Here is a 12223-nt window from a genome sequence, read left to right as displayed (position 1 = left end):
ACACATAGTTATAGGACCTTGGATATCTTAAAGAAATTTTGGAGTTTTACAGACATTTTAGAGTCTTTTTAGACTGAATATTCAGAGAAACTGGATATTTTAAAGAGCTTTTGGGAATTTTAGAGAAGCTTTGAAAGAGACTTGGGGTCGGTCTTAACGAGGCTAAATTTTAAATGTTCTAAATTTGTAAAGTATGTGGTACTTTTAAAAGTTAGAATGATAGATAGGTAAATAGATAGATAGGTGTTAATACTAATGTCTCAATGAGATCTTGGGGAAAATAACAAAGAAATGTTATAGTTGAATAGTGATGTGTTTTATGTGTCAAGTTGACAAAGAATCAATTGTGCTGCCTAGACTTTATGTCAGCTTGACACAAGAGTTATCTGGGAAAAAAATCACAGTTAAGAAAAACTCACCCACCATATTGGCCTATGGGCACGCCTATCGATATTTTCTTGATTGATGATTGATGGTGGGAGCTCACTCAGCTCACTATGGGTGGTGGTGCTCCTGGACTAATGCTCCCCCCATTCCCATGCTGTAAGAAAGCAGGCTGGGCAAGCCGTGACATCAAGCCAGTAAGCAGCTCCCCTCCACGGTCTCTGCTTCAGTTCCTGCCCTTGGTTCTTGCCTTGAATTTCTGGCCTGATGTCCCCAATGATGGACTAAAAGCTGTAAATAAACCTTTTCCTCCCCAAGTTGGCTTTAGTCGTGATGTTTTCTCCTAGCAATAGAGACCCAACTATGGTGATGGGTTCACTAGCAGACACCACACAGCCAAGGAAGGCATCAGCAAACGTGAAGACAGAATGGAAGATGAGAAACAGTCAAAGCCAAGTCAACAAGAAGAGTTAGCAAAGAGAGGCAGCGAAGCACTGGGAAGCAGGGTGACAGCGAGGACTAAATCCAATGCAGCCAGAGGTGCAGAGACTGAGGAGTGCGAGGAACCGGCAGCTGTGGACGTTGTTCAACATCACAACAGTAAAACCTAGGCATTTCATAACAAAACTACTGGAAAGGTAGGAGGAAAAAGGGCACATTCCATACAAGGGAACAAAGATTAAAAGCTATAGATTTCTCACCAGTAGACAACGCAGCCTTGTTATTAAAATGTCAGGAATGAATGCCTTTAAAAAAATCACCAAAATATAAAACCCATCTTATTTTCAATAGCTATAACAGATACTCTGACGCTTTATAATTTATGACGAAGATAGATTAATCCTTAGAGGATGAAGTCCAAGGAAGGCTTCCTAGAATGCTGGGAAGTCCAAGGTCGAGGGGGCTGCATCTGGCATTCTGCTATTCCATGGTACACACTGTTCTAAGTCAGGAGCAAGGAAGAATTTCAAAGGAAAATAAGGAATGTGACACAGTCAAGGCTGTGTGTACAACTGATCCTGAAAGAGTCCCGAATCCACTCCCAGTCCTTGGTGCCCTTTGATATGGCATTTGCAGCATCTCTGCTTTCTGCTGGTCAAATAGTGTCCCGCTGCCTCTCTACTCCTGCAGTCCTCCCTTGGCTCCATCATTCTCTTTTGGCTTTCCATCCGTCAGGCACACAGGCTGGTCAGCCTTTAGGAGGATGAGCTCACTTTCTCTCCTTGTCAGTGGGTTTTGAACTTTCCCCTCTTTGTTCTCTCTCTCTCATATATATAAATATATATATATATATATATATATATATACACACACATATATATACACATATATATGTATATATATATATTAGATATTTTATTTTATTTTATTTACATTTCAAATGTTATCCCCTTGTTTCCCTTCCCTAAACCTTCCCTACTCCATTCTTCCTCTCCCAGCTCACTAACCCACCCACTCCTGCTTCCCTGTCCTGACATTCCCATATACTGGGGCATCAAGCCTTCACAGGACCAAGGGCCTCTCCTCTCACTGATGTCCCACAAGGCCATCCTCTGCTACATATGCGGCTGAAACTATGAGTCCTACCATGTGTACTCTTTGGTTGATGGTTTAGTCCCTGGGAGCTCAGAAGTGGATGCTCATAGCCATCCATTGGACTGAGCACAGGGTCCCTGTATTAGTCAGGGTTCTCTAGAGTCACAGAACTTATGGTAGTCTCCATGTAGTAAAGGAATTTATTTATGACTTACAGTCTGTAGTACAACTCCCAACAATGGTCGGCAGCAACTGTGAATGGAAGTCCAAGGATCCAGCAGTTGCTCAGTCCCACAAGGCAAGCAGGCAAAGCAGAGTGAGCCTTCCTTCTTCCAATGTCCTTATATAGGTCTCCAGCAAAAGGTGTGGCCCAGATTAAAGGTGTGTGCCACCATATCTTTAATCCCAGATGACCTTGCTTGAACTCGTAAATCTTCCAATCTTAATCTTCTGGGATTCATAGCCACTAAGCCTCAAGATCTCCATGCCAAGATTCAGGTTGGAAACTTGTATCTCTCAGTCTCCAGATTAGGGCCACAGGTGAGCCTTCTAATTCTGGATTGTAGTTCATTTCAGATATAGTCAAATTGACAACCAGGAATAGCCACTACAGTCCCCAATGGAGGAGTTGGAGAAAGAATCCAAGGAGCTGAAGGGGTTTGCAGCCCCATAGGAGGAACAACAATATGAACCAACCAGTACCCCCAGAGCTCCCAGGGACTAAAACCCTCTTTGCTCTCAATTTAGGTGCTCCTGTTGGATAAGCACCTGTGGATAATCTTCCACTTTTAAGAGAAAGTATTTAGGTGGGTACTGTGGTGCTTCAGCAGCTTTCCTACAAGAAGGCCTTTGCAATTCCAAAAAAGAAAAAGAAAATAAGAAAGAGATTACATGATTAGTGTTTCCTAGTCATACAAGTTGTTCACCACAACATGCACCCAGAGATGCCACCCCACATTCTACTCCTTAACTTAGTTCTGTTCACGGTTAACGTATGCGCACATATCACTCCTGGAGCCTCACAGAACCGGGACTCCATGTTTCATCCAACAGCCCCCATTGACAAATAGTGCCCTGTCTGTTTCTCTGGAATTCTTCGTGGAGCTTTCGTCAGTTCATGAGTCTAACCCCGCCCATGTCACTTGGAGTTCGACGTAGAGCCCACCACAGTACCCTGGCTTCCATGAGGTGGGTGCCTCTCAGTGTTTGCGAGTTACCTTCCCTCTGTAAAGCAGTTTGGCAGCTGCCATGCAGGCAAAACACGGGCAAATTATTTTCTCTGGTGTCTGAGGACAAATTATGACCAGGAAGGAAATATATGTTTTTGTCTTTTCTTTCACAATCCCCTTTGAGATGAGAAATCTTGCAACAGCCGTGGATTTTCCTTCCACAAGACTCTCAGGCAACCTTACATTTCTTTAATTGTCATGTGATAGTTATACATATTTATGATGTATGGTATTAGAGTGTGATGATTTGATACAAGTGTTCAGTATGTAACGATCTCATTGTGATGATAGATGGATGTTTCCACCATCTTAAATGCTAATTCTTTCTGTTGAATGTCTTCGAGCCCCTCTTTCGGTTCTTTATAAGACATATAATAAATTGTAACTACAGTCACTGCTGTGCTGTGGAATGCTAGAACTTATGTCCAACTATTTTGGCCTATGTTAACCCCTTTGCGTTTCTCCCTCTCTCTTCCCTTCCCCACCCCCTAGGGACTACTGTTTACCCTTTACTTCCATAGATCAAATCTTCTGACTTCTACATATGAATGATTACATGAGGTATTTGCCTTGCACTATCTGATTTATTTCATCTAACACAGTGGCTTCCGGTTCCATTTACTTTGTAGCAAATGACAAGATCCCATTCTTCTCTGTGGGTACATAATATTCCATCCTTTAAAAAAAATCTGCTTGTCCACTGATAAGTACCACAAATAAATCTATATCCTGGCTATCAAGTTTTCCTCGGAAACCTCACAAATACAAAACCCCGAGAATATTTAGTTTTAGGAATATTAATTTTTTCAGTGTTTCTCTATTTTTGTACATGAGGACACTCAAGAAACTGCCAGGCACCTCTCTCTCTCTCTCTCTCTCTCTCTCTCTCTCTCTCTCTCTCTCTCTCTTTCTCTTTCTCACCGGCGCCCCCATTCCTCTGTCACAGAAAGCAGCCTCAAAGAAATACTCCCAGTTCAGCAGCGATGTGGCTGAGGCCATTGCCTTCTTTGACTCCATCATCGCAGAGCTAGAGACAGACAAACGGCCAAGAACTGCTGAGGCTGACCAGCCTAACGAAGACGTGGACTTCGATGGTGAGTGCTGGGAGAGGCGCCTAAGGTGGTGAGGGGAGGCGGGGTGGGGCTGAGAGTGGGCTCCTGGGAAAAACTCCTTCCCTGGCACATCAACTTTCACACAAGGTGTGACCTTGTGTCTCTCACCGTTGCTGTCAATGCCCAGCTCACATCTGTGGTTCATTTACTACAGCTGTCATGGTGGGACTTCCTTAAGACTCCAGTGGGGGAAGCAAGAGGAGATGAGTAAAGAGAGAAATGATCAATGGTCTTAGTGGGGAAACGCTTCTGATTTTCAAGATGAGAAGAAGAAATCTGAAATGTGAATATTCTTAATGCTACCTAATGGTGCATTCAGAATGGCTAAGATGGCGGTGCTGAGCATGACGGTGCACACCTATAACCCCAGCGATGGGGACTTGGAGGTCAGCCTGGGCTACATAAGGAGATTCTGTTTCAAAATTCCATAATTCAGGGCCTCTCAGTTCATAACTTTCTCGCCTCAAAAGCTTGAGGGCCAGAGTTCAATCCCGAGCTGCCACGTCTGTGTGATGGTGTGAGTCTATAGTCTCAGTGTTCGGGAGATAGAGGCTGGAAGATCTCTGGGTTTGCTGTCCAGCCAGGCTAGCTGAATCACTGAGCTGCAGGATAGTGATAGGCCCTGCCTTCCAAAGGAGGGAGGGGGGAGAAATTGAAGAAGGCACACTCACAAATGCAGACAAACAACAAAGCCAAAACCAAAACCTCACAAGCCATGGAAGTATATATTTGATGTATGGACCCTTCGATGTATAAAGAAGGAAAATGGGCAAGTTCTATGAACTCAGCCCTGAGCCTTCTTAAGCTGCCGAGGGTGGAGCTTTAGGCGGAGCAGAGGTGAGGTGAGGGTGCCTGCCCAAGCCCAGACCATCTCAGAGATGGAGGAGGGGTAAGACTTCACTGAATGGACTCTGGCCAACTTGAGCATGGCAAACATGGCTCTGGCAGGCTTTGCCCTTCTCCCCAGTTCCCTCTGTCATGCTAAAAAAAAACCCCATTAGATTACATTCCTAAAGCTAGCCACCAAAGTCTAGTCCCTTATTTGGCCACTTCTTCCTCCTGAGGCTGACTACCAAGGTCCAGCTATCAAAATATTGAAGTCCAGCAATCAAAAGCCCCTTTGGATCACCTAATTAATATACCCAATCAAAATGAAATTCCTCATCCTAACACAGAGTTTCCCCCTTTACCTTTATAAATTTACATTTTCCGATGTAGCATGTTTGTCTATTCTCTATTCAGAGGCAGTCCTTTGTCCCATTCTGGGGGACAAAATATCCCTGCCCCCCCTCCCTGGCTCCCTTCCTCCTTTCCCTCATCCTTTATCTCCTCTCTTTGTCTTGTAGTCCTTGCCCTCTGTCCCTCTGGAGCAGATACATCTCCTTTATGCTGAGAACTTGGTCTTGGGGGTCCTGAGCCAATATCATTCCTCACATTCCCTTCTAACCAAAATGCTCTCCTGGCTGATGGCAGAAGTCCCAACACTTATGAGCTGAGTCCACCTCTGCTTTCCGGAACTGCTAATATCTTAATCTGTGTCTCCCCTCCCTCAAACTGTGGAACTTAATCGGTGACTTTATTCAGAGTTGCTAGCTCTTGGGCAAGATAATGGCAGTTGGTATAAGTACCAGGTAATTCTTGAGTATTATATAATGCTCACCACAAGGCAGGCTCATGTTTTTTTGTTGCTCTGGTGTGACAGGCACTGCATTTCCGTGGTGGCTTCTGGGGTTGCAAAGGTGACACCCACTGTGGATCACTGTACCTTATATGCATCTTAGTGTGCTCTCTGCCTCCCATGCTGCTCCTGTCCCCGAGACAGTGGCCTGGAAACCCACTGAAACTGAGGAAAGGATGACAGAGTTCTGAAGGACACAAGGACATCCTCATGGTTGTACTGAAAATGATGGCTGTCATGAGTGGGCAGTGTGTGGAGAGCTGGGAATGTTGTTCAGTTGGAAGAGTGCTTGTCTGGTGTTCATCAAGTCCTGAGCTCCATTCCCAGCATGGTAGGAACCAGGCATGGTAGTGACACATAGAATTCCAGCACTCCAGAGGAAGGAGCAGGAGCCCAGAAGTGTAAGGATATTCTTGGTTGCAAAGAGAGTTCAAGGCTAACCTGGGTTATGTGAGTCCCCACCTCCAACACCCCCCACACCCCCACAAACAAAATGAAACAAAAGCCTCATAAACATAAGAAAGGCCATATCTTTAATCCCAGCACATGAGAGGCAGAGGCAGAGGCAGAGAGGCAGAGAGAGAGGCAGAGAGGCAGAGAGGCAGAGAGGCAGAGAGGCAGAGAGGCAGAGAGGCAGAGAGGCAGAGAGGCAGAGAGGCAGAGAGGCAGAGAGAGAAGCAGAGGCAGAGGGATCTCTGTGGGTTCCCATAGCGAGTTCCAGACCAACCAGGACTCCATAGTGAGACCCTGTCTCAAAAGGAAAAAAGCAAAGCAAAGGTCGCTGTAGTGTGACAGACTTTTCCTGGGAAGACATAACATAAATATGTCTCCTTATGCCAGAGTCTAGGGCCTAGACAGATAACTCATGGCAGACCAAAGTAACTTTTGCACCAGTGTCCAAAGTGGTGAACCAATGAATTTTTATTGAGGTTATGAACAGAAGTGTGGGTGAGGGGTTACCTACAAAGAGCAGCGCAAACTCAAAAGCAGCTGCATTGCCGGAAAGGCCACCCCACCCCAGGCGAGGACTCCAGGCCGCAGGAGCACTGCAGCTCCACATCCTTCTCTCTGCAGTCTGGCTGCTCCGTCCAGCAACTCTTTACTCCTTTCTGAGTTTTGGGGGGACTCTGGAGTCTTTCAGGTTTTTGTTCTGGTACATGTGACCTTTTGGTGACTGATCATTCACCACTGTTGCTGGGGAATCCATACCACCCTTAAAGAAATGTTTGAATGTGGAGGGAGAGCCGCAGTCAGGAGGAATGGGCCATAGAACAGCCAGTAAGAGCTCTCAGAGGCGAAAGTGTTTGAGCTTGAAAAACTGAATTAAATCTCCAGTGACAACTAACTCATGAAGGTTGTCCTCTGATGCACCGCTTTCCCCAAAATAGCACCAATCATCTATGCTCACTGTAAATCAAATTAACCAAACCACACAGCAGAGAATAAAAATGCTAGGAGCCATGGCCCAGCAGTTAGGAGCTCACATTGCTCCCACGGAGGGCCAGAATTCAGTCCCCAGCACCCCACACTGGGCTCCCACAGCTCTAGCTTCAGGGAATCCAGCACTGTCTTCTGGCCTCCAAGAACACCCACACTCACATGCACATAATTAAAACGAAAAACTAATTTTAAAAAGAAATTAAAAAATACTTACCATCTGTAAGTCACTGTGACTGTTAACACTTGGGCATGTGACTTTCACAAAGGGCTTTCCCGGTAGTGAGCTCCATCTTTCCTTTGCTATGGCTTCCCTACCTGTTCCTGCTCTCTTTTACCTTCTGTTCCCCAGACAGTGACCACCTGCCCAGGTCACTTGCTTCTTCTCTCTTCCAGTGGCTACCAGCTCACGGGAGCACAGCTTGCATTCCAACTGGATTCTGCGGGCACCTCGCAGACTTTCCGAGGCCCTTGCTGCCCACGCCACTGCCGATAGCCGGTTTCGGAGGAGCACAGAGCACAGGGTCGCTGGCACCCAGCGGAGGCTTGAGAGACACCCCATTTACCTGCCTAAGGCTGTGGAAGGGGCGTTCAACACCTTGAAATTTAAGCCCAAAGCCCACAAAAAAGAGTAAGTGCTTGGAATGAACAGAACCAAAACAATTTCAAGTGCCCCAGACTCCAGTGTGTTGGCCCCTTATCCCAAGCGCTAAAGTTGTTGATTTTACAGGGGTGGGGGCGGGTGGTAAGATGTTTTCTCAAGGCTGTACTCCCCCAGCCTAGCTCACTGCAGTCCTCTATTCAGACCTTGCTTCCATTCTTCCTGCCCACTTCCTCTCCTAGCCCGCTGCCTACACCTTCTGGATCTCTCTAATATAGCTTGGGTTCTACAGAACAGAGCACCAAGCAGGAGGCAACGTTACATGGAGACATTATTGCTTTGGAAGATAGTGGCCAACCTCTGCTCTGCAGGGCAGGATTTCCTGCTGGCTTGGCCCCTGTGGGGACATACTGCCCCTGGCTCCTGTGGCCTCTCTCCTGACACATCCTTCTCTCCTAAGACTATTTCTCATGACCAAGTCTCACATTCCCTGGACCTCATGCAGGACAACCACTAGGCTATGTCACAGGACACAAGGGCCTATTCAGACTCCACAGCTGTTGTCCCTTTACTTCTCACAAGCAGCTCATTTCCAGTGGAGCCAGCATTTCTTTGATAACATTTTACTTCCATGGTAATAAGAAATACACTGGGCTGGAGAAATGGCTCAGCGGTTAAGAGCACTGACCGCTCTTAACCAGAGTCTGAAACAGTCCGAGTTCAATTCCTAGCAACCACACGGTGGTTCTCAGCCTCAACTACCTGTAACTGGATCAGATGCCCTCTTCTGGTATGTCTGAAGAGAGCAACAGTATACTCACATACATAAAATAATAAATCTCTGAAAGAAAGAAAGAAAGGAAGAAAGAAAGGAAGGAAGGAAGGAAGGAAGGAAGGTGCTTGATATAGGGAAGCCTTGGCCCCACACTCACCCTTGACCTTCTCCTTCAGGTCTGGCCAGTGCCCACCTAAAGTCCATCCACACCCTACCCTGTACCACTATAAGGTTTCCCCCAAAGCCTAGAACTGGGGGAACAGCATGATGTTCTCTGCAGAAAGGGTGGTAATTTGGGTGTTCCTCTCATCTGTGCAGTGGCCAGCTTGAACCCAACTTTCTTCTCTCCCTTCCTTGCAGTCTGGGGAGCTCCAGACAGATCCTTCGCAGCTTCTCCAAAGAAGACGTGGAGTGGGACGAGGAACTCTTCACACGGGAGTCCCCAGTGTCTCTGGAGGAGGATCATTATGAGACAGAGAATCCCAAAGGGGAGTGGATAGTCCGAGAAAGACTCTGGGAGCGAACAGTGCCCTGATTTGGCTTGTCTTAGCCTGGGTCTAGGACAAGAGGTCTGCTTTCGGGGAAGTGTGAAATGTTCAGTAGAGTTAAAAAATGAAATTATAAAGCTGTAAGACAACCACACTCCTCAACGCGATACCCATCAGAGCCTAGCTAGTGCCAAAAAGAAGCTGAGTTTCCCAGGGGGACATGTCCTGGGGGGGAGTCAGAGCCTGAGCTTCCCACAGGAGTGGCCAGGAAAAAGCAGGGCCTGGCTGCTAGTGTTCCAAAGCAGAGGCCAGGGGACCTGAATGAGTGTCCCTGCCACCTTACCTGGCCTGTCACACATAGGAGATTGTGCAGATGGCTGCAGGTAATGTACTCAGAACTGAAAAGGAGCCAATCTGGAGTTCTGGCCCAAAGTGTCCAGGACTGTATCCTGGAAGCCTATTGGTAAAGTCCTGAGGTCCCTCCTCTCATGCAAAACATAGTTAAGAAAGCACCCACTCTGTGCTAGGTCTTCTCAGAATTTTCAGAATCTTCTGCTGCTAGGCTAAAAATGAGGCCAATATCCTTTCTGTAGGGTAGAGAAAGGTGGCATCAAGGCTTGCCTTGTGATCACGTTGTCGAAGGCTTGTCTTGTGATCACCTCCAGCCCAATAGTCCTGCTCCTCCACACAGACAGCTGGCTCAAGGTGGTGGAGGTAGGTGGGTCTTTTCTAATTCTCCCTTCTAATTTACACACATAAAGCTGTATCCACGCAACCAGCTCACTACAGGCTCTGCATCTCTCAATTACAAGTAGCTGAAGCATAGTGTTCTTTCTGTCTAGGAAGAATTTTGTGGTTCAGCCATTGGCTGACTCACTGCCCCACTCTCAGTGTGTGCTTTGTATACAGTCCAGCACACAGTCTTTCTCTGGCCATAGAGTTACCCTAATTAAGCTTAAGAGCCACTGGTCAAAGAAGGCACTCCACTTTGACCTTCCTGCTTCTTCTCTAATACTAGCCAGGTGTCTTAGTCACTATTTCATTGCTGGGATAAGAAACCATGACCAAGGAAGTTAATAGAAGAAAGGGTTTATTTGGCGCTTACAGTTCCAGAGGCTGAGCCCATGACCATCATGGAGGGGACCAAAGGCTGCAAGCAGGCAGGCATGGCACTGGAGCTGAAGCTGAGAGCTCATATCTTGAGATAAGCACCACAAGGGAGAGATGGAAGAGAGAGAGGGAGAGAGAGAGAGAAAGAGAGAGAGAGGGAGAGATGGAAGAGAGAGAGGGAGAGAGAAAAGAGAGAAGAGAGAAGAGAAGAGGAGAGAGAAGAGAAGAGAAGAGAAGAGAAGAGAAGAGAAGAGGGAGGAGGTAGAGAGAGAACAAGTGCACAAGCTAACTGGGGTTAGTTTCTACTTTTGAAACCTCAAAGTCATCCCAGTAATACACATCCTCCAACAAGGCCACACCTCCCAAACCTTTCCAAAAAGTTCCACCAACTGGGGCCCAATATTAAAATATATGGGTCTATGGGACCATTCTCAATAAAGCCATCTCATCTGGCCTATGCCCGCTCTGCTTCTGAGAGAGCTGAGATCAGGTGTGCTGGTGGGGAGAGTTATGGATGGCAATAGACCTTCCTCACTGACTCCTGGCATCTTATTATACAATGGTGACTTTTCAAGGAATATCCCCATAAATGTTAGCCTGCCTGGGATAGGAAAGCAGAAATAGAAAGAGAAGCACTATCTAAATCAAGCTAGGGACACTCTAGGCTTAGTGACCATGACAATTGCACAAAGTACTGTCCAGTGTTAGTTTGTTTTGTTTTCTGTTTTTTTGATCAAATAGTAATAATTAAAACTTTTATTTACGTTGTCTTTTGTGTCTGAAGCTGAGAATTTTTTTAAATTAGTTAATTTATTTATTTTACACTCCAGATTTTATTCCCCACCCTCGGTCCACCCTCTGACTGTTCCACATCCCATACCTCCTCCCCACTCCACCTGACCTCTAAACTCTCCGGAGCCTCCAGTCCCTTGATGGTTAGGTACATAATCTCTGATTGAACACAGATCCGGCAGTCCTCTGCTGTATATGTGTTAGGGGCCTCATATCGGCTGGTGTATGCTGCCTGTTTGGTGGTCCAATATTTGAGAGATCTCAGGGATCCAGATTAATTGAGACTGCTGGTCATCCTATAGGGTAGCCCTCCTCCTCGTGAAGCTGAGAATTTTTAACTCTGAAGAAAAGTGACAGCAATCATGCAGTAGCCCTAAGGATGTCAAGCCAATACAATAAGGGTGTGTGTTAGGTGAACACACACCCACCCTTTGTTCCCTCCTCTCCATTGGTTTTCAAGTGCCAATGTCACTGTCTGGGAGGTTTCTTTCATTTGTTGCTTGACCGAAAAAAGCAACATCTGGAGAGTTGTTTTATAGCCAGCTTTAATGCTGTGGTCTATTTGCACAGATTTCTTCCCCGAATGTGGCATTCTTTAAAGTTCTGTGTTTGAAAGCTCTTTGCTGTGGACAAACTTGGGGACTGGGGTGAGAGGTGGAATGGGGAAAGAAGTCCACTTAGCCTCACCAAGCAACAGTTTGTAGTAGGCTGCCCTGATGTACCTCGGGGAAAGCACTGTGTAAACCTGGTGTCTAAAGATAAGTCAAGGGAGCAGGATGGAGAAGATGCTCAGAGCCCAGTGAACGTTCTTCTGTGGGGTTTCTTCTCTGGGATACGAAGCTATACCAGTCCACTTTGCTTAAGGTTTTAAATGCCTTTGTCTTTAGTAAGAAAGCCTTCTGGCAAAGTTCTTCGGGTTGAACTCATGTCTTGTGGGACAACTTTTCTTTGAAGTTGTTGGTAAATCCCACGATCTGGGCTGTGGCTCATGAATCTTGTAAATACAAGGGTCTGAGATAAGTCAAACTGGAAACAATAAAATGCAGTTTGGGGAAACCACGATGCTCTGACTGATTCTTGT

At 46.2% G+C, this 12223-nt stretch overlaps 1 protein-coding gene across 2 annotated transcripts in view; it reads left to right on the top strand.

Moving 5' to 3' along the window:
* CUNH13orf42 (chromosome unknown C13orf42 homolog) overlaps window positions 1-9392 on the top strand; it is a 24855-nt gene extending 15463 nt beyond the window's left edge. The window contains exons 2-4 of one of the 2 annotated variants that reach the window (XM_031362283.1): window positions 4096-4243; window positions 7773-8007; window positions 9113-9392. In XM_031362283.1, coding sequence (XP_031218143.1) covers window positions 4096-4243; window positions 7773-8007; window positions 9113-9287 — 558 coding nt within the window. In that variant the 3' untranslated portion in view covers window positions 9288-9392. Of the gene's footprint in view, window positions 1-3641; window positions 3711-4095; window positions 4244-7772; window positions 8008-9112 lie in introns of those variants that run through there. The other variant, XR_004116332.1, reaches the window with a different exon arrangement.
* Window positions 9393-12223: the final 2831 nt, after the last annotated feature.

The sequence above is a fragment of the Mastomys coucha genome, unplaced genomic scaffold, assembly GCF_008632895.1.
Source record: "Mastomys coucha isolate ucsf_1 unplaced genomic scaffold, UCSF_Mcou_1 pScaffold9, whole genome shotgun sequence".
Classification (NCBI taxonomy): domain Eukaryota; kingdom Metazoa; phylum Chordata; class Mammalia; order Rodentia; family Muridae; genus Mastomys; species Mastomys coucha.
Note: the sequence above shows the minus strand (reverse complement) of the source record. Positions and strands in the feature narration are given on the sequence as shown.